The following is a 22,955-nucleotide window of genomic DNA, read 5'->3' on the forward strand; positions in this document are numbered from 1 at the left end:
TTCCCCCAAACATGTTCCATAACCCTATCAGCCAAAACTGCATATCAGAAGTTTGTGAATGTCAGCCAGCTCAGGTACACAGCTGCTCTTAAACACATTAGGCTAGTCACCTGACAAACCGCATCCTCAGTTCCCCTTCTGTCACCCAGCAGACATGAAAACATGTACTGTGTGGTGTCAAATCCAATTACGCATCTCTGCCGCATGCCTATAAACCTGGAATGTTTTTCTTGCATCTTAAACCAATCAGCAGTTGGACGGTCCAGAGCGACTCTGCAGCGATTGGTCAAAAGTGATCAGAACGGTGGAATGAGATGCTTAGAAGGAGGGATTTGTGTTGTTTAGGACAGCCCCCGTCCCAAGTCAGCCATACCCCCTTTAATTGTTTTAGCTAGAGAGACAGAGTCTATTCTGGCAGGGAAGAGAGTGCAGCCTCACTCCTGTGAAGTACGAACTAGTGTGGATGGAGCACGACATTTCTCTCCGTCCCTCCCTCGCATGTCACCGTTCACCGGCTCCGACTTTATTTTGTCCTCTGCATCTGGAGTGACTGACTGAGAGGAAAAGGAAGCAGCAGGTTCTTCAACCTTGGAGGACGAGAGCGAGGCTTCCCGAAACCAGTACTGACAGCCTGGACAAGACCCCCAGTAGACAGCCACCATGTGCGACTGTTTTCACCTGGCGTTTCCCAACTGGCATGCATCAGCCGCGGGTGGGCATCACTCTTTATTATGCTCTCTCTCTCTCTCTTTAGCTTTCCTTCTCTCTCTCTGTGTCGGTCTTACTCTGCATGCTCTGTGCTATTTTTATCTCCGCACTCAGCACCTCTGGTGGCAGGACTAAATAATCGTGCAGTTGGGCTGTGCATGTGTGTGTTAGTGGGACACTGGTGCTGAGCTTGTTGACAAGCATCACTGCATTTCTCTGCTGAGATGACGCTGCACTGTGGGTGATCTGGGTGTGTCTGCAGTAAAGGGGGGCGTGGCTATCTGGCTGTGGGTGTGTCAACAGAGTTATGCAGTATTTTATCAACAGCATCTGCAGTGTGTTTGTTTACAGTGTTGAGAGTGCGATTTCGGAGCATTTAGGACTGGTCGAATTTGGATAGTATTGTTTACAATGACTTATGAAAGCTTAAGAGCTTATTTTTTGCAGATTTTTTTATATTTTCCCTGATATGTTTATTTTAATTAAGAGCTAATTTTTATTTCAATTATTTCTGTGAAGTTTAATAAAAAACAAAAAATATGTATGAATATATATATATATATATATTAATAGATTTTTTATAATATATAATACAATTTAATACACACACATATATGTGTATGCGCGTGTGTGTATATAATATATATTATATATATATAATTTGATAAAATATGTACCTTTTTATTTTTATAAAACATACAAGATGCATACATAAGCCAAAGTGTCTCTTCAAAGTCCAAGATTCCATAACATACTGATATATTTATAAAATTGTTAATGGAATTTTTAAATGAAACATGAAGTTGTAGGCTATACATAAGCCAAAGTGTCTCCACAACAAAGTGATATATATTAGTAAACAAACAAATAAATAAAAAAAATTATATAAAAATATTTGAAGGGGGCGTGGCTATCTGGCTGTGGGTGTGTCAACAGAGTTATGCAGTATTTTATCAACAGCATCTGCAGTGTGTTTGTTTACAGTGTTGAGAGTGCGATTTCGGAGCATTTAGGACTGGTCGAATTTGGATAGTATTGTTTACAATGACTTATGAAAGCTTAAGAGCTTATTTTTTGCAGATTTTTTTATATTTTCCCTGATATGTTTATTTTAATTAAGAGCTAATTTTTATTTCAATTATTTCTGTGAAGTTTAATAAAAAACAAATACAGTATATATATATATATATATATATATATTAATAGATTTTTTATAATATATAATACAATTTAATACACACATATATGTGTATGCGCGTGTGTGTATATAATATATATTATATATATATAATTTGATAAAATATGTACCTTTTTATTTTTATAAAACATACAAGATGGATACATAAGCCAAAGTGTCTCTTCAAAGTCCAAGATTCCATAACATACTGATATATTTATAAAATTGTTAATGGAATTTTTAAATGAAACATGAAGTTGTAGGCTATACATAAGCCAAAGTGTCTCCACAACAAAGTGATATATATTAGTAAACAAACAAATAAATAAAACAAATTATATAAAAATATTTGAAAATACACTTTGTATATGTATTCATCTTATGTACCATCTTTGTCTAATGTTTTCTATCTTTGGAAGTGTCATTCTGTGTTACAGTAACTTGTTGGTGCTCTTTTTGGCTTCATTATCAAAGGACTTTGAAATCCAATTAACCCGCTAACCAAACAGCTCCAAGTAATTTGGTCACCTTGTCTCATTTAATTCAACTAGCAGCTTTATCTATAGTTTTTTTTTTCTTTGACCTTCAGATGAACTTCAACCTCTTTAGTTATACAAACAAACACTTGGAGTGACCTAAATGAGTCAAGAGTTATATTTTAGACATCTTACAAGCTGCAATGAGCAACCAATACATCTCACAATACAACGGCTGCACGACAGCTTAATTACTAGATATACAACCAAGGATGGCAGGATTTAATTAAATGAAATGTGTTTTTGTGCTCTGGTTTTATACAGACATGAACTTGCTTTTCCATGACGCTAAATGTTTGTGAGATTGCATTAACACAATCTCTGCTATCTGAGAAAATTATGTAATTATGATCACACTGAGATGAATACTTTCCAAGACTATCGTGTCAGCAGAATAGACTTAAAAACTACATTATTCTAAACTGCTGTACATAAGCAAAGCACAGTAACCGTATATTTTGTCAAACTTGAGTTTTAAGCCAAATCAAGTCAATCCTATGACAAATGGGTTTGGCTTTGCTTTGCTCAAATTCTCAGAGTGTGAAAATTGATATAAGATCAATCATAATTCAATCAAAAACTTTTCTCTTTAGTTGGTGTCTTTGTGATTTGGCTCTGTAGAGCAGTATAAACGCTGGTGGGCATGGCTCAAGGTCTTTGTGAGAGATGTAGACTTGTGAGACTTGGATAATGGCCAAAGTACACCAACTGAGCATGATGAGCAAGACGTGGATGAGAATGAATACTCTGAATTAGTGCATAGGCCAGCTGATATATGCACAATGGAAAAAGAAGAGAAATAAAAACCTGTAAAAACTGTACATTACCTTATACAGAAAAAATAATAACTCTATATTGAACAACACATTACAGAACAGGTAACTTTACAGTAAAAAAGCTTAAAAATCATATTGATAGAGAAGCTATAAAATATTAGTGCATCAGCAGGCCATTAAATACTGATTGATTTTACCCACTTAGTCCACTCTTTAAAATAGTTATAACTATTAGCATCTCACTAATGCCCTCCTGCTAATTAATAAATTATGAATTTGAGAGTATTTGCAGTTTTTCATGGTTTGGTTTCACGGGATTGACTGAAGCTGAACATTACTGAAAAAATTAAGAACAGGTTTTGTGTATTGACATGTCATACTGTATTTTTAACTGTGAGAATATTGAGCGATATTTAAAGGCACAGTAAACAAACAAACAAATAAATGGTAACACTTTACTTAAAGGTCCCCTGAAATGCTTAGAAACACGTAGCGTTACTCTATGTGTTGACGTCATTTTAACTGAAACAGGAAGACAGGGCGGGACATATCAAGTAGCCCCTCCCCTTTTTAAAATAGCCAATAGTGTTTGTTTATATCACAGCGTGGGCTAGAGCCGTTCAGCCGTTGAGCTCCGTAAAGCTGCATTTGGTGTCTGTGGACCGGAGCAGAGTGTGTGTGCGGGTGCGGGTGCGGTGGTTAGCATGACAGCGCGAAACCAGACTTCTTTTTTTCCTCAACGGAAAGCATACTAACACTGTTTGAATCGTTCCCTGTCCCCTATATAGTGCACTACGTGCCATTCACTGTACAGAAAATACTAATTCTGTGGACAAGTGACCGATTTCAGCCGCGGCTTCAGCGTCTATTTTATAGTGTAGGGGGCGGGAGCTTCGGATTCTAGAGAGCATTTGATTGGACAGAAAGTTTGATGAGAAGCTGAAGTACGATGTGACGTCAAAAAAAACATTGAGCCGTTTTGGCGGAAGTGACGAACTGCAAGCATTGAATGCTTATATCTTCTAAATGCAAATTTTGTCACTGTCTTGGAGCACACTGCCTTATAGATAACCTTGAGACTGACATATTGATACTAACACCCAAAAAACTTTAATTTTGATTTCATGGGGACTTTTAAAGCCTTTATGTATAACACATTATAAAAGTATTCATAATGTACATTGTAATGCATTATATCTTTTTTTATAAATGACTGTAGCTAACGTTAAATGCATTATAATGTTTGAAGTTTAGTTTGTCATGTTTTAATGCATTATATGCATTATTCTACAGGTGTAACAGTGAATAGATTAGTATTATAATGTATTATAACTGAGGATATAATTATTCTTAAGATCATACAATGCATTTTAAGGTGCATTACAATGCATAATAAATGCATTAAAACGGCTCTTATAATGCATTACACATTAAGGCTTCAAGTAAACTGTTACCAAAAAAATTAATAAAATAAATATCGATACCTACCTACCTATCTAAATAAATAAATAAGTCATCATTTATACTCACCCTCATGTCATTCCAAATCTGTATGACTTTCAAGAATATATTTCCAAACAACATTGTATGGAGAAAACATATCTTATTATTTACGAAACATACAGCTTAGGAATGACATGAGTTTAGTTCCATGATATTAGAAGAGAAACTCTCTGTTTAACTCTTAATTTTAAAGCCATCATCTCTTTGGCACATACAGTAAATGCATCAATTATTGCGGCTGATTGATTGGAAACATGAGGGAACTTGGTCCCATGTTCTTAATATGGAAGAAAATCCAATTCTGTTTTCAGTTTATTTTCCCTCTCCGGCCCTGAAATTCAATTATATTTTGAATACAAACAAGTCTTTCCCACTTGACTCTGAAAGAGGCTTGTGTATGATGTTATGAGTGCAGGCCAGAATTGATGTTCCTGCTCCCTGTATCTTGCTGAGCAGATAATTAACCGTATTAGTGTGCTGAAGGAGCAGAGCTCTGGGCCTCGTATGGCCACAGGAACAGAAAACAACCTCTAATGCCTGTAATATTGGTCATGGGAGATGTGCTAACATACAGGAGATCAGATTTTTACAGCTTATGTTGTAATATCATGAAATATGAAACATGCTACCTACAGTATTTGTAATACTTATTTCAGTTAGAGAGGTGTGTTAAAGGTTTGGACTTAATTAATTTATCATTTTTTAAAAGATGAATCATTCATAGAATAAATATATAATACTAAATATGTAATAATAATACTGAATACTTCACCCAAAAATGAAAATCTATTATTAACTCACCCATATGTTGTTAGATTTCCTGTAAAACATAAAAGGAGAATTTTTGAAGAAATTCATGCAGACCTTTTCTACATTTCAAAATGACCATCTCTTTCAAGTTCAAAACAACCAAGTCCTTACAACCTATGTACTATAAAATGTGATTTCAGAGATTTTGACGACATATTTTAGTGAACTGTTTGCATACACAAGCATAAAGTCTTCACAAATGACATCAATAAAACGTACTTCAGTTTTCTGATGATGTAGTGTAAATTAAATCTAAAAATTAAAAAAGAGAGCTTTTGGTGACATTTGGACACACAAACATAACATCTTCACAAACAATGTCAATAAAATATAGTTCAGTTTGTTGATGATGTTATGATCTTGAAATGACCTTTGGTCCGCTTTGAAAACTGTGTTCTGGGGTCAGGAAAACTATGATTTGTCTACAGCTAGTCACAGCACTTGTGAGTGTCCACACCTCTGAACAATATTCTAAAGGCTCATTGTTCAAATCTGATGATGTAATTGTTTAATCAACAAGTCCACATCCACAGGAATAGGAATAAATTGAAATGGACAACATATGCACAACCTTCATGTTCATTTTTGCTTTGCAGAGAGCTTCAAATATAAAATTACATATTATAAACAAAGCTAAATCCCAATGTTATAATATGCCTGACTCTGTCCACAACGAGACACACATAGGCTATTTAACTCAACGTACGCTAGTTACTAGATTTAGTCATGATGATAACAACATGCATTAAATATAACGACAAATGACATAAATTCCATTTTGTGTAGTCCTTCATAACATAACATCATAAAATTATAAAGAGAGTCTGTGTGTGCATGTACTTTCTGTGCTTTATAAGTAGTGTTAGGATTTCCTATGCTAGTAACACAAATTATGTACTATTTTTCAGTATAGTCACATACTTTAAATGCTTTATCACTTTTAGACCAGCACCCTGTGAGCAAATATTTGATTAAGAAGTAACTACGTTATCAATTTACTAATACTGCATTTCTCACACTCATGTCAATCTCAGTTAGGGATCAATGATTGTGCCTAAAAATCAAATAGGCATTTTTTTTTTTTTTTTTTGTAATTCAGGTTTCTTTGTATTGTTGGTCTGTTGCTTGCTAAATCAGTTGCATGGCAATTTTATAACAAATATAAAGCTAAATGATAATTATGGGGGTATAAAAGGAATTTTTGGACTGGTATTTAAACACACAGTCAACCATGTGCACACACATACTGCACAAACATCATGTGATTGACAGCTTGCTTTGTATTGTATTCTTATTTATTTACTTTGGCAAAAAGCACAATGAAAAAAAGAACTCCGAACTGCATGAGATCTTGTCTTCATTCTGCATTTATTTCCCACTGTACACTAATGTCATAACTATTTCCTTCAACTCAAAACTAAACTAAACAAACGCAGACAACATTCACTGGAGAACAGAGGGGCATAAATACCCTTACAACAAAATCTTTGCCCTGACTCCTTTGCTTCAAAATATCAAGACCTCTCATTTATATTCATTTGTGAATGTGTGCAAGCAGTGTTACACATTCATATGTTTATTCTCCAGCACAATAGCATTAGCAGGAGTTTGAACCACAGCCCTGAAACAGGGTTGTGCCATACCTACAAAAAGGGCAGGGCCCTTCATCTTCTCCACTAAAACTAACAACTACCCACAAACTGTCCTGTCAATGCATGCTGTGCACTAGGTGAATTACTATCTGTAAAACAGTAAAACATGTATTTCTGCAAGTAAACCACAGATCAGGTAAGTGCAAACCTGTAATTGTTAACCTTTAATGTTTACCTGGAGAGCAATTTTGCATCATTGTAATTACAATGCAGCAGCATGATGTTTTTGGATATACATGGCATAATACTGTTTTTTGTTTTAGATTGAATTTAGTCATAATTCTGTGATCTAGGCTATTTTCATATTGGCACATGGATTCTTTTTAGTGTTTGTACTTCAAGATATTTCAGTAACATACTGAAGTAAACAGCATGTTTTAAAAGCAATAGGTTGTGCATATTATTTTTCTGAATCAAGCTAAAACTGATTTGACAACACCTACAGCAGAGCTCGCATATTTAATTTGTAATCCTAACAGAAACATAAGTATAGGAACCCAGGAATGATTGGTTTAGAGTTGATTTTATTTTAAATAACTTATTAATGATTGACAATGGCCTTTCAAGAACATTTTAAAGCATTTTATTCTGTAATTATTACATATACCAACTAACAAACAGCCTCATTATACCTGACAGGGGTGAGGAGCCTGAAAGCATTTAAGAAAAAAAAAACTTGAAGAAAGTAAGGCCTGCTGTTTGGGACTGTTCCATTCACGGTGTTGGTTTTGGACAGATATTATAAAGCTTAATAGCAAGTGAAAAAATATATATATATACTGTATATAAGCCTGTTTAGCTACAATAGCAGTCAGAAAAGACACCTAGTTGAAACTTGTTGATCTGCACCACAACATATCAAACCTCAAAACCACAGCTATATAATTTTTCTGCTTGTTCATCATATACTGTATGTTAAAACCAAACCCCTCAGTTAGAAACCGACTGTTACAATCACCCCTGATCTCTCCTATGAACATCAGTTTACTTAAACCATTGGCTTTGCCAATATCATTGAGTGAAGAAACACAGTATATGACCTGTTTAATTAACAGTTTCTATTGCGTTATTATTAAACAGAGAATGGTATTCTCCAGAGTGGTGCTAAACCCCTTTCAAACATTGCTTTTTACCTGTGTTTAAAATCAGGGTTTAAAGAGCCTAATTGTGGTCGACACAAAACTTGCGTAATTTTGTTTTTTAAATTTTTTTAATTGAGGGTGTGTCATGTAACATGTCAATGCTGGCATCTGCATAATGACAGAATGATAGATGAATGGCATATTAATTTTTACCAGAATACCATTGAGTTGGATTGTTCTCAAAGCCTTTGACACCAACAAAACATATGGGAAGAGTTTCCTCCTCCCTTTAACAAGTCTGTTTACTTTTTTAATTCACATTTATCACTGCTTTTCCTCAGCTGTCAATACATTGGTGCATTCACAAGTAGTGAATGTAGTGTACAAGTGAACAAGTAGTGTCTGATCATTAGAAACTGTAAAAAAAAAAAAAAAAAAAATGCTGGTGTAATAATGTTCACATGCTACATGACATGCATACTGTATAAATCTCCAGTGTGCTTCAATGCCATTTAGACCTGATGCCTGAATAAGTGCTTGAAGGAAAGTGCAGGTTAATGGGCTGGGTAGAGTGAGGCTTATGGAAAACGTTTATGTACCTAAATGATCCTTTAAGTGCATTCTGTTATGGGAAACTGGAAATTCATGCCTTTCTCAGAAGAAAGGAGGTCATGAAAGTATTATTGATGCTGGTATAATTTAAGTATTTCTGTCTATTGTATAATATTGTTAAAATTCATACAACTATTAAAAAAATTATGCAAGGGAATAATTTCTTTATGCCATAAAAATAAAAATATATATAATTTGTATTTTTAGAATAATACCACATCTGCAGATATTTATAACCATATTATTTGCACTGTCCTTTTTGAACCTATATCGTTTCCATGTTGGTCTCATTGCTGGCAGTGTAAACCGACCCCGATCAATAAAGTGCCTCAATTTACAGGAAGCAACAGAAGCAGGTAGACAGTCTGGATCCTGTGGGAATATCTGCGAGGAAATATTGCAAACAGAAAGTTTGCCTTAGACTATGCCTTTTTTGCAGATAAAAAAAAAAAGTTTTGGTCTTGCAAAATACAGTAGATCACTCACTGACTCTCCAATCAGTACAAGCTATAAAACAGCAAATGAAGAAAGTATAGATTGCATAGATGACTAACAGGCTTAAATTTTGGTCATATGTACAGAAAACATAATGCACCAACATCAAATTCAAGTCCCGTGTGAGCTTTTCACTTAGCAGCCAGATGTAAAACCTATGTATTCACAAAGCTTGACCCTTAAAGGGGTCATATAATGCTACATGCACTTTTACAAGTTGTTTGAACTGAAATGTGTGTTGGCAGTGTGTGTACACAACCACCCTAAAATGATAAAAATCCACCCAGTGTTTTTTCGTTAATCTACTAAAATCTTTACACCTTTCTCAAATCGAGCTGATCTCAGATGCCTGTCTGTGTGACGTCACACAGACAGGCCCCTCCCACGATAGTTTGATTGACAGTAGTGTTTCAGCATAGACTGGACTGGCATCTTACCTTAGACCCGCCCTGAGTGAGCTGTCATCAGTCCGCCATTGTTTCACCGCTGGAGCAGATGTACACAAGAATGACTCCTAAGCGATCGAGGTCTTTTGTTGTTGGATGTAATAATGAACATAGCAGTCGTCGTTAACTCCCGACATCTGAGCCGCTGAAGACGCAGTGGATTATGTTTGTTTTTGAAGGGAATGCGCCCCCGATCTAAATAAATGTGTCTATGTTCACGCAAATCATTCGTGATCCAGCTTCATCTACAGAAGAAGTGAGTGTAAGGTTTTTTTTTACGAATCTTTGCAAATCGCCTTTCCTAATAATGTGCTAATTAGCAAGTTTCACGATGAATACTGCTAAAGTAAACAGTCTCTCTGAGAGCAGCTCGGAAGAGAGGGGCGGGGGGAGCAGATCTCATTAACATTTAAAGGAAAATGCTGAAAAACTGCGTGCTCTGAAAAGAGCTGTTTTTGACAGGGTAAAAAAGGTGTTTTTTTACACTACCACTGAGAAATTTTAACCAAACTATGTTACAGACTTTTCATTAAGACCCTAAAGAATCATATCAACATGTGGAAAATGGGCATCCTATGACCCCTTTAAGTGCTTATTCTGCTTTTTTCATCACAACAGGAGAAGGGCGCAGGCTGAAGGGACCAGAACAAGACACAGATGATGATTTAGTGAGTATCACTCAAGTAAAGCACATTCAGCAAATATACAACATACACTTGTGTTAAACTGTCTCTCTGTTTTAAACTGTTTAATTGTTTAAATAATCTTTAATTTGTGTTTGATATAATAGGTAGGTGAGGAGCCTGAAGTTTTAGAGGGGGAAAGACCTCGTCCTCAGGGTTCCTCTCCTGTTGAGGAATTCCCCACCACAGAGAAATACGCGAAACAGGTGAGCGCTACATTAGACTCTTATCTTATTTATGTACAGTATAATAACCCTAATTCAGAATTGTATAATGCTGTATTTGATCATCAAACTATTATCTATTTAATATATCACATGCTTTTTTGTCAGGCTGAAGGTGACTTCTATGACTCACCCACCAAGAGTTCCAAAAAAAGCAAAAGGATTGGTTTCGGCTCACTGTTTGACAAGCGTTCCTCTGCCAAGATGAATCAAACAGAGGTCAGACACACCTAAAGTTCTCTCTAGTGAAGAATACAGATGTTTAGGAATGTAAATACTGAGAAAACAGGAATCAATTTCTAAATGACTTGCATTCTGTTTCAGGATATGCAAAGTGATCAGTCAGAAATAATAGTGAAAACTGTGAAAGAAGTTTGTGCTGAGGGTTTGATTGTAAGTGGAGGAAAGGACGGCATCTTCATCAAGGACGTAAAACTAGAGTCGCCTGCCTCAAAGCATTTAAGTGTGAAAGAAGGTGAGATTTTAATTATTGCACATTCCAGAATATTTTCTGAAGCTATAATACAGCTACATTTGTTTTTCCTCCATCTTTTCACTTGCATCCTCATTTGTGTTCTTCCATCTGGACTTTCAGGTGATCAAATACTTAGTGCTACAGTATATTTTGATAATGTGTCATACGAAGACGCCCTCCAGATTCTTGAGCATGCTCAACCATATAAAGTGGCATTCTGTCTAAAACGCAAACCACCTCCAAGAACCCAGGAAGATGCTGAGACAATGAGGCCAGATACAACCATTGTAATTATAATACTGTTCATTATATTTTTAAATACAGAATACAGCCAAGCTTCTTCAGAGGTTTCATTGACATTCTATCTGCTTCATCAATGTTTGCAGGGCGAGGAGGCTGAGCAAGAAGAAGAAGGAAGAGGACCAGAGATGAGAGGTCGAAGAAAGACAAAAAAGCAACATGATCGCATCTCTTGGCCCAAATTCCCTACCTTTAGCAAAGGTCGCAGGGCAAATTTTAAAAGATCTCACAGCACATCAGAAGCAGAGGAACAGAGAAAATTAGAGATAAGTCCACCAACAAGTGACACAGAGTCTCCACTTAAGTCTCCATTAAAATCCCCAGATGGAAAAGACAAGAAAAAGATGCACAAAATGAAACTTAAGGAGCGGATGGCAGGCCGCAGGAGCAAATCTGTTGAAGAAACCCAAGAAAACAAAGAGGCGCTTGCAACAGATGATATGGAGGGCTTGGACAACCAAATTATTATGAATATAGTGGAAGAGCAAGTGCCAGTGACTAATGTGATAGAGAGTCCTAAAATATTGAATGAAGCCGACTCAGCTAAAACAAGAAATGAATATACATTCCCGACTTTGCCAGTGACTGAATCACTGCATAAGGTTGAGCTCATCAGTGTGGACACCACATTAAAGACTACTGATATTACAGTCGCTCTTGGAGATGATGGCAAAGAAAGGAGAGAGAAATCAGAACTGAGGGTTAGCATTCCAGGAAAGGATACATATGAAATAGAAACAGAGAGCCAATTAAAATCCTCCACAAGTGGAATGAGAACTTTGGATCCATCAACATCCGACAATATTTTGGACAGTCCAAATGTAATACCACAAACTGAACCAGCTGGACATCAAGTTGATTCCGATAGCAAATCAAGAGATAAAGAGATTTTACAAAAGACTCAAGAGTCAGGAAAAACAGACATGACCATACCTAAAGTTGATGTTACTCTTGACATGCCAGAGGTAGGACCGATAAGCAAATCACCAAGAATTGGCAGCGACAAGGAAAAGAAAGAAAGACACATTCTAGAAACAGAAAGTTATGGAATTCGAACCAGAGGACCACTGGCAGACATAGCCACATCAAAGAGCCATTTTTCAAATGCAGTAAACAGACTAGACTTTACATCAGACACTTTCACTTTTGAGATTAAAACAAGTGAGGATGTGTCCTCAACAGACACAAAGAAATCAATCACTCCAACACCTGTTATATCCCAGCCAAAATCACATGCTCTGGATGTGGACAGAAGCAGGAAGAGTACTGGAGGTAGCACTGACATTGAATCAACATTTAAACTGCCTAAAGTAGATGTCTCTGAATTTGACCATCAAGAATCAATAACTGTAAAACAGAGAGAACCAACCAAAGTACCTCTCCTGAAACGAGAGGAAATTGAGATTCCTGGCATGGAGGACAAAGGATCAAAAGCCAAGGTCAAATCTCTTAGAATTAAAGAACAAAAAGTTGAGAAGATAATAAATATCTCAAAAGCAGGAAAAAAGCAATCTCGAGGTGAAACAGAAGAGTTTAATGTTGAGGATGTAAAAGAAGCAGTATCAAAATTCCCTTCCTTCAAATTACCTGAGAGAGACATAACTGGAGTCCTTGTACAGAGAGAGATCACAATCATGGAAATGAAGACAGACAAGACTGACATGACACCTAAAGGATCCCCTTGTAAAATTTCGAGCATGAGCACAGAAATAAACATTAAGTTGCCTGACACAATGGATAAAGAAAAGCAGAGACTTTCTCCTGTTGCTACAAAAGATCAAGCCTTCATATTACCAAAAATGGAACAATTGCATCTTGATGAAACAGTTACAACTGAGAGCAAAACAGACCAATCAAAAATTAAACGTGTAGACCACCAACCCAAACCTGGTAAAAAGTTAGCAAGGGATAATAAGATAAGTACATCTCCAGATGTAAAATTCAAACTTCCAAAGCGTGAAGACATTGAAATACCAGGAATGGAAGCCATTGAACAATCAGTTCCACCACAAAAAATCATAATAACCAAAGATACAGACACTCAAGACAAGGCTGTAAAAGACTATGCTGATACTGATATCAAAGCTGACAAAAATGTGCTTGAAAAGAAATCAAAGAAATCAAAGGTATCAATGCCAAGTTTTGGAATCATGACACCTGACATTCACTTCTCAGGTATTGCGATTGAATTACCAATAAAGGCCACGTCATCTAAAAGTGATAGTGGTGCAGTCAAGGAGATGAAAACGGAAGCAAAAATATCTCTTGAAGAAGACATCAAAAAATCTTCTGAAGAAGCAACATTTGATGAAACTAAAAAAGCACATGATATAGAGGGTGGTCAAATGCTCCACCATGACATTTGCACTACTATTGTTAAGGAAACCTCAAAACAAGATGTTGCAGGAGAACTGAAGACTGAAATCAAAAGCAAAGACACAGACTCCTCCCCACAAAAAAAGAAATTGCCTAAATTAAAAATGCCCAAAATTGGAGGGAAATCTATGAAAGGAACAGCTGAAGTCACAACAAAAGAGGATGTTACAGTGCAAGAAAGTTACATAACAGAGGTTGTATTAGAGTCTGAGAAGAGAACATCTGAGACTGATCCAGAAACAGACAAAAATTGGAGTAAATTAAAAATGCCAAGCATAGATGTTTCTGTTCCAAAAATAAAAATCTCTAAGGCAGAGGGAAAATCAAAGCAGGAGGAAACTGGGCTCTCAAAGCCTCAGGCTGTTGAAGCTGTTGAGGATGATCAAGAGGAAAGTGGATTTAGACTGATCAAGTTTGGTATTTCAATGCCAAAAGAGAAGACAGAAGAAGGTGGTCTGTTACCAGATGATTCTGAAAAAAACATCAAGGTTAGCAGAAAAACTGAAGTGGAGCTACCTGAACTTCCACAAGCTGAAAGAAAAGAAGCAGATTCTAAAATGAAGAAACGGAAAATATCATTTCCCAAATTTGGATTCTCTAAAACAGATACTAAAGTATCTTATGCTGACATAACTCTACCAGCTGCACAGGGCTCTTTACATGATGCTGATGGGACAGAAATAGATGTTGAAAGTAAGACCACAGATGTAGAGGCTGAGTTCAAGGATACAACAGATTCTCCCACAAAATTTAAACTTCCCACAATTAAACTTCCTAAATTTGGAGCCTCATTTCCTAAGTCCACTGATGCTAGGGCCGATATTCAAATGCCTGATGTCAGAACAGAGGAGACTACAATGGATGTTAAATTTCCAGAAGCTAAACTATCTGTAGAATCAACAGCACTATCTGACAAGAAAGGCCCGGAAATGACTCTCAGTGTATCCAAACCTGAAGTTGACTTGTCTCTGCCTGAAGGTAAGATAGAAATCAAAGGTTTTCAGAAAAAAGAAATAAAATCATCTGAAGAAATTCCATTTTCTAAACCAGATATTGATGCAAGTCTGACTGACCATGACGCTGGCGAAATTACAGCCACTGCGTTTTCAAAACAAGACATCAAAGCTGCAGGTGTTGATGTCAGTCTTCCACAGGTTGATTTATCAATTCCAGAAGGTTATGTGGAAATAAGCGAGCCTGGTGTGAATTTCACAATTTCAAAGGATGAGGCTGAACATAAAGAACTAACAAGTGGTGGTACACCAGTCAAGTTTAAACTTCCCTCTTTCAGCTTACCAAAGTTTGGTGGAAAATCATCTAAGGTAGTAAAAGACGTGCCAGTTGTAGATATAGATATTGAAGAGCTTGATGTAAGCCTTCCAGAAAAACAAATAAGTTTGAAACTCAAAGATGATGCACCATCAGGTGATGTCAAGGATTTATTTGAGACTACAGAAGGTCAGTTTGTTAGTGTAGATGTTAAGGTCAAAGAACCAAAGCTCAAAGAACAAGAGATTACCGTTACACTGCCTAAATTTGGCATTAACATTCCAAAGGTTGAAGCCTACAAGCCAGCTGATAGTACGAACAAAGAAGAATCAATTATAGACTCCAAAGAATCAAATGCAGAGTCTGTCCAGGCTGAGAAAGATCCAAGATCTCCAACCAAATTTAAACTTCCTACAATTAAATTCCCAAAATTTGGGGTCTCATTTCCAAAATCAACAGATGCAATCTCTGACAGTCAAATGCCTGAAGTCACCAAAGATGAACCTACTATGGAAATTAAAGTGCCAGAAACCGAACTATCTGCAGAACTTCCATCATTACCTGAAATGAAAACCCCACATATTATTCTCTGTGTTTCCAAACCTAAAGTTGACGTATCTACCCCAGAGGTAGACAAGACTATTGATGCACACTCTGAAAAGGTATTGTCTCCAGATCATGCATTTTCTAAACCAGAGGTTAAGATGAGCCTTGTAGGCCATGGTCTTGATCAAGAGACAGCTATAGAAGATTTTAAAGTGCAAGCCAAGAAACCTGAGGTGGAAGTCAAACTTCCTTCAGGTTCAGTAGATGAAGTCATTCTGGAGGCTAAAGAAATGGAGAGTGAATTCAAACTTAAGAAACGTAAAATATCTTTTCCAAAATTTGGCTTTTCCAAATCTGACACTAAGATCCCTGATGCTGACACCAGCCTTCAAAAAGGCGGCATATATGTGCCTGAAACTGAGATCAAAGAGACTGAAGTGACATTTCCTGCTCCAGGGGTTGAAGTCCAGTTGAAAAACAAAAGTACTTCTGGTTCTCCATCTAAATTCAAGCTTCCAACATTTTCTCTCCCTAAATTTGATATTTCCATTTCAAAGACTGGGGAAGAATCTACTACAAAAGCTGAGGATGATGCACAGTCAGAAATAAAGGCAGCATCAGCAGTTGCATCACAAGATAAAGATGCAGGAATGCAAGATACAGAACCATCTAAATCAGCTTTCGAAACCCTACCAGTGGATGCTGAAATAAAAACCAAAGACACTGATCCTGGTAGTCAAGGGAGTAGATTTATGATGCCTAAATTTGAATTTTCATTTCCAAAGCTAAAGGGACCAGAATTTAAAAAGGGTGCATTAAGAACAGATGTGGAAAAACCAGAGGTTTCACTGAAACATGACAAGGAGAGTGCTGAGGGAACAGCAAACATACCTGGGGCATCTGTGGAAATGGAGGTAACGATGAAAATGCCAAGCTCAGAGCATGAATTTTCTGAACAAGACATTAAAGCTCCAGAGATTAAGATTGAGAGGGGCAATACATCTATGGCAGTTGGTGAAGTGGATGTGAATCTTGAGTCTGACTTGAAAATTCACACAGAGATGTTAAAGGATGATTCAACCAGAGGAGGGTCGCAGATCAAATTCAAACTTCCTACTTTCAAACTACCCAAATTTGGAAGTTCATCTTCCAAAGTAAAAGCTGAAATAATGGATTTGAGGGATGAGGAAATTACTTTGGAGACTGAAGATGTATTCACATCAGTAGAACCATCAGAAATTGATTATAATGTGCCCAGTCAAGAGTTCAAGAAACCCTCAATCAGTGTTGATCAGCCAAAGGTAGATAGTGGAGATCAATACACCCTGTCACTTACAGAGGCCAAAACATCAAAGGCAGAAGGATATATTTCCTTACCAGAGGCAAAACTTGGGGAACCTTCAGCTAAAACAGAAGTATCACAAGCCACACTAGAAAGCAAATTTGATCAAAAAGTTGATTTAAAAGACACAAGTCTGAAAATGAAAAGACCAGGCTTTTCACTTCCTAAATTTGGATTTTCTAAACCAGATATTAAGGCCCCAGAGATTGATGTCAGACTTGCACAAGTTGATACCTCTAAACCAGAAGGTGATGTGAAAATACGAGAACAAAGCATGAATATCTCATTGTCAAATGTTGAGGATGATCAAAAAGATACAGCAACTCTTGGTGCCACAACAAAATTTAAACTCCCCTCAATCAACATCCCAAAGATTGGAGGACAAGCTACGATGGAAGAGAAATCTATGCCAGTTGTAGATATAGCTGTTAAAGGGCCTGAAGTGAGTGGTACAGATACAAAAATAAAAATATCAGGTGAAGCCCCATCAGTAGAAATAAAGGGACCTCATCTAGCCACAGAGGGTCAAACTGTAAGTGTGGACTTGAATGTTGATGATACTGAACTTGGAGGACAGGGGGGAAAGTTTAAGATGCCAAAGTTCGGTATTGGCCTTCCTAGAGTAAAAGGGTTTGATTTAAGTACATCAAAGTCAGATGATACAACTGAAGTACAACAAATTGATATAAAAACACCTGAGATAACAATTGACGGGATGGTTCACCCACCAGAACAAGATTCTAAAGGTCTAGATGTGCAGATGAAGACATCAGCTGAATTTGGGTTTTCAAAACCAGAATTAAAAGCCCCTGAAGTTGATGTAAGTATTCAAAAAACTGATATCCCCATACCTGAAGGCAGTATGGACCTAGAAGAAGCAAATGTGGATATTAAAGTGTCAAAGATGGAGTCTGACCAAAAAGGTTCAACAATTTTTGGATCCCCAACAAAGTTTAAACTCCCGTCTATAAGCCTCCCGAAATTTGGTGTTAAATCACCAAAAGTAGCATTAGAAATTAATGTGACAGATCCAGAATTAGAAGGAACAAACTTAAAAACTGACATTTCTAAACCTGATGTGAAATTAGAAGTACAACCACCCAATACTGAAGCTAAAGTTGAAGGGAGTGCAGACATGCCTGAGGTTGACTCCAAAGGACTCCAAGTAAAAGTGAAGAGACCAAGCTTTTCATTTCCCAAGTTTGGGTTTTCTAAACCAGACACTTCAACTCCAGAGGTTAATGTTAGTGCACCAAAGGCTGAAGTGTCCATACAAGAGGTCAATGTACCTGTAAAAGAGCAAACAGCAGACGTCACACTTTCTGGAGGAGAGGCTGAACAGAAAGATCTAACGATTGTTAGTTCCCCAACCAAATTTAAACTGCCAGAAATTAACTTGCCAAAATTTGGAGTCAAAACTTCAAAAGTTACAGTAAGTTTACCATCAGCAGATAAGGACATAAAAGGAATCGGAATCACTGCTCATGAACCAGATATCAAGGTGTCAAGTCAAATACCAAAAATTGACTTAGATGTAAAAGAAATAGAGACCGATATACATGCCACAATAAGAGAAACTGATGTTCATCTAGCAGAAGGAAAAATAATACAACCCCAACCTAATGTTGACATTCAAGACATATCCATTGAAGGCAAAGCAGATATGCCTGAAGTTGACTTGAAAGGGCTTGATGTGAAACTGAAGAAGCCAAGCTTTTCACTTCCAAAATTTGGTTTTTCAAAGCCAGATATTAAGGGACAATATGTTGATGCCAGTCAACCAAAGGTAGATATGTCTATGCAAGAGGGCAACATACCTATTAAAGACGTAGATGCAAAAATCACCATTACAGATGAAGTGAAACAAGGAGATACAACAAAATTTAAGCTGCCCTCAATCAACCTTCCAAAGTTTGGACTCAAACATCCAAAAGCTACAGCTGATATTCCAGCAGTTGAAGTGGATATCAAAGAACCTGAAATCAGTCTCCCAGAAAAAGTAGAGTTACAAACCACTGACACAGAACCAAACATAGACATTAAAGGGCCATCGGTTGGTGTGGACATTAAGGTTAAAGAAATTGATGCTGATGGGATGGGAAGTAAGTTCAAGCTGCCAAAATTTGGAATTGGCATGCCAAAAGTAAAGGGGATAGAGATGGAGGGAAAAGAAATAAACATAGAGACTGACCTGCTATGCGAAGAAAAGGTAAATGTACAACAGCCCAGTGTTGAAATCCAAAATATGACCATTGAGGGGAAAACAGATAAAGTTCAAGTTGACTCGAGAGGGCTGAAAGTGAAACTTCCCAAATTGGGATTTTCAAAACCAGATCTTAAGGCTCCTGAAATTGATGTGAGTCTACCCAAAGCTGACATGGGCACATCAGCGGGAAATGTTGATGTTTCAGTGCAGTCTGCAGGCATTAAATTACCAGAACAAGAACCTGATTTGAAGGAGGAAACTTTTGGCTCTCCAACAAGATTTAAACTTCCAACAATCAATTTCCCAAAATTTGGAACCAAAGCATCAAAGGACACAGTTGATATACCTATGGCACATGTGGACATCAATGTTCCAGAAGTAAGCCTTCCTGATAAGAAGTTTAACATGTCAGGAGAAGTGTTAAGTGTTGAAATGAAAGGGCCAACAGTTGAAGGTCCATCCATTGAGATAAACATTAAGGGAGATAATAAAGAACAACAAGAGGGCAAATTTAAGCTTCCAAAATTTGGGATTGCTCTTCCAACAATTAAAGGTCCAGATGGTGACCAAGGGCTTAGGAAAGCTCGGACCGAAACAGAAGTGAAAATGTCAGGGGATATACTATCTATAGACAAGAAAGAGCTAAAGTTACCCAAAGGATCAGTGGAAGTGGATGTGGAGACTAAAAGTGCTGAACTTGAAGTAGAAGAAAGTAAAATCAAACTACCACAGTTTGGAATTTCTCTACAAGCATCGAAAAGTCCAGAAATTGACATAAGTGTTTCAAAAGCAGAGGTTTCTCAAACTGATGTTAAAGAATCTGTTACAGTAAAAGATGTTGTGGCTGAGGAACCAGCAGATTTAACTGATATGAGTTCTAAGGGACTTAGTGTAAAAATGAAGATACCAAGCTTTGGATTTCCAAAAATTGGATTTTCAAAATCAGATGGCAAGGCCCAAGATATTCAAGCCAGTGAAGCGGCAGCAGATATATCCCTGCCAGAGGGCACTACAGAAATAGGAGAAAGTGAGACAGAGGGCAAAACTGAAATAACAAGTCCACAATTTGGCTCGCCAACAAAATTCAAACTCCCAACAATAAAATTACCCAAATTTGGAGTTTCCTCTCCAAAGGTCCCTAGTGATGCAGCAAAGGCTGATTCTGAAACCAAGGAAATTAAAATTAGTTCTGTGGATTATGAGATAGAGACATCAAAGGTAGATCTATCAGGTGACATCAAAGGCAAAACTGCAGAGACTGAAACCCCATCTATTGATATTAATATAAAAGAAAAAGAACTTAATCAAGAGGGTCAGGAAATTAAATTTAAACTTCCAAAATTTGGGATTTCGTTACCCAAAGTAAAAGGTCCTGAGGTGACGTTGACTGCAAAAAAGGTAAAGACAGAAACACTTGAAACTGGGATAATTGAACCAGAAATCAAGGTCGCAGTAGAAGATGCAAGTCTCCCAAAAATAGACATGGCTTTAGAGGGAAGTTCCAGCCTTGAAAAAAAAGAGGTAGAGACAGAGCTGAAAGAAGTTACAGTTGTTTCAGGTTCTCCAAGTAAATTCAAATTGCCTACTTTTAAAATGCCCAAATTTGGAACTTCGGCTCAAAAAACATCTGATGCAAAAGTAAAAGTTGCAGAAGTAGATGTACCAGACACTGACCTAAATATTGAAGACAATCCTGTACAAGTGTCTAAAGAAACAAAAAGAGAGGGTGAAATTAAAGAAACCACCGAACAGCCTACAGAGGCTGCTACTAAAAAACTGGATGGGGTCAAAGGCTCCCCAAGTAAATTCAAGCTTCCTACTATAAAAATGCCAAAGATCAGCATTTCAAGAACAAAATCTCAGGAAGGAGAAGATGACACAACCACCAAAGTGAGCGCTCCAGGTGCTAAAATAGAACCCAAAGATGATACTCAAGGGGCTGGAAAATCACCCAAATTTACAATGCCTACACTTGAGGATGTTCTCAGGGGCTTTGAAGTTGAATTTAATGTTCCAACAATAGAGGAAACGGAAGCACAAAAGGACAAACCATCTGTTAAGCAAGATCAGGAGGCTGGGGCAAAAGTTGAGGAAGCAGCAGAACATAAGGACAAAGGAGCTCAGGAGAAATCAAAGTTTAAATTTAAATTTCCAAAATTAGGATTCAGCCAGTCTTCAGATGAAAGTGATAAATTGGTTGACGCTAAGATTGAAGAAAGTGAAAAGCATCTGGAGGCTTCAGCAGATCAGAATGCAACTGTTAGCAAAGAACAAGCAAAAACTGAGAAAGGAAGCTGGTTCAAGTTCTCATTTTCTTCTCCAACCAAAACGTCAAAAACAGATGTGAAAGAAATAATCCAACCACCTGAAGAGGCTGAGAAGCTTGATGATGTTGAGAAAGAATCAAGCAAGGAACACGAGGAACCTGAGAAGAACTTGCTCAGTGAGTCTGTGGAGGAAAACCTCAGCCCAACACTGTCACTGAAGTCATCTGAAGCTTTTGCAGATATCAGTTCTACAGTAACCACTGAGCAGATTGGTCTGTCACAGACCTCACCTACAAAAGTTACAGTGAAATATGCTGAACCCACTGCCACCATTGGGCTCAATGATGTGCAAACTGATATTGTGACTTCCACAGCCAGATGTGAACTGATATCAATGGAGCCTCACCAGCCAGAAAAAGTCAACATCCCTTTCTCATCAGATATGTCCTCAGCCTCATTGGACACTCTGAAACAGATGTCAGGGGAAATTCACATCATCACATCGAACATACAAGCTATACCAGAAACACAGCAAGCCTCAATCTTAACTAATTTAGACGCGCATGGAATTCACACCTCACCTTTACAAATAACACTAGGCTCAGACTCAGTGTTGACAGTGGAGGAAACCAGAGTGCAAAGTGGGACACGCACATTGGTGGAAAGGCATGTTGTGAAAGAAACTTTACATGATGACAAAGAGACAATACTTGTGACACAGACAACACGTGTATTTGAAGGAGACTCTGCAGAACCCATTTCTGATGAGACGGCTTCCTCAATTCGTAGGCTAAAAGATACAGTACACATTGAGAAAATGAGGTTTTTTGACAGTGTAGCAACAACTGAAAAAGTCACAATAGTGAGCTCTGAAACATCTCTAAGACATATGGATTCCTCTACTGATGAGAATGGGAAATGAACATGAGATCTTGCTGATTTGATTTTATGCTTTTGAATGTATGTTTCAGTGTTCTCTTATATAATCATATAAGCCAGCTGAATTGTAATGCTATTATGCAAAAGAGTGCTGATACTTATGAACATATCACAGAGTATTGTTTAGCTAACAGAGATTTTAAGCTTAAAAGACTTTTAAAAATCTATACCCACTGGAGAAAAAAATAGGAAAAAAATTATGTTATAATTGTATGTGTGGGTTGTCAGTGTGCTTTATTGTAAAACTGATATCTTGGGAATATTGTTTATAGTACAAACTTGGTAATCAAGCAAACACCATTAAACAGATATAATCACAAATAAAATTTAAAATTAATTATATAATTAATTATAAAATTAATGTGGCTATTAAAGACTGTTGACTGTATCACACAGTCATTTGTTTCTTTAATGTAATTTATTTTGTGAAAACTATATAATTGCATATAAAATCTGTTTCTGCAGCCTTGAGAAAAAAAAAGAAAATAATATGTAAATGTTTTATTCACCCAAAAGCATTTGCACCTACAG

General features: G+C 37.0%; 1 protein-coding gene and 1 long non-coding RNA gene across 2 annotated transcripts; one reads left to right on the top strand and one right to left on the bottom strand.

Annotated features, from left to right (window-relative positions):
* The first annotated feature begins 408 nt into the window (after positions 1-408).
* Positions 409-22,612, top strand: LOC107582481 (protein AHNAK2-like). The gene is made up of 7 exons (XM_016268329.1): positions 409-712; positions 10,416-10,465; positions 10,588-10,686; positions 10,813-10,923; positions 11,029-11,179; positions 11,300-11,466; positions 11,566-22,612. Exons 1-7 carry the CDS (start codon positions 661-663, stop codon positions 22,405-22,407), a joined length of 11,472 nt encoding a protein of 3,823 aa, XP_016123815.1. The 5' UTR covers positions 409-660; the 3' UTR covers positions 22,408-22,612.
* On the bottom strand, positions 6,396-22,680 carry LOC107582483 (uncharacterized). Its single transcript, XR_001608958.1, has 3 exons — positions 22,599-22,680; positions 6,890-6,895; positions 6,396-6,407 (listed from the first exon to the last, which is right to left on the bottom strand). It is a non-coding gene; the product is annotated as an uncharacterized lncRNA (long non-coding RNA).
* Between the last annotated feature and the right edge of the window lie 275 nt (positions 22,681-22,955).

Source organism: Sinocyclocheilus grahami, unplaced genomic scaffold, assembly GCF_001515645.1.
Source record: "Sinocyclocheilus grahami isolate Dianchi unplaced genomic scaffold, SAMN03320097.WGS_v1.1 scaffold45.1, whole genome shotgun sequence".
Lineage (NCBI taxonomy): Eukaryota > Metazoa > Chordata > Actinopteri > Cypriniformes > Cyprinidae > Sinocyclocheilus > Sinocyclocheilus grahami.

What these genes read in the sequence shown, in the direction of transcription:
- LOC107582481 (XM_016268329.1), top strand. Translation starts at nt 661, where the DNA reads ATGTGCGACTGTTTTCACCTGGCGTTTCCCAACTGGCATGCATCAGCC. An exon ending in CAGAGAAATACGCGAAACAG is followed by an intron (nt 10,687 to 10,812) that starts GTGAGCGCTACA and finishes CTTTTTTGTCAG; the next exon opens with GCTGAAGGTGACTTCTATGA. An exon ending in TGAGGCCAGATACAACCATT is followed by an intron (nt 11,467 to 11,565) that starts GTAATTATAATA and finishes CAATGTTTGCAG; the next exon opens with GGCGAGGAGGCTGAGCAAGA.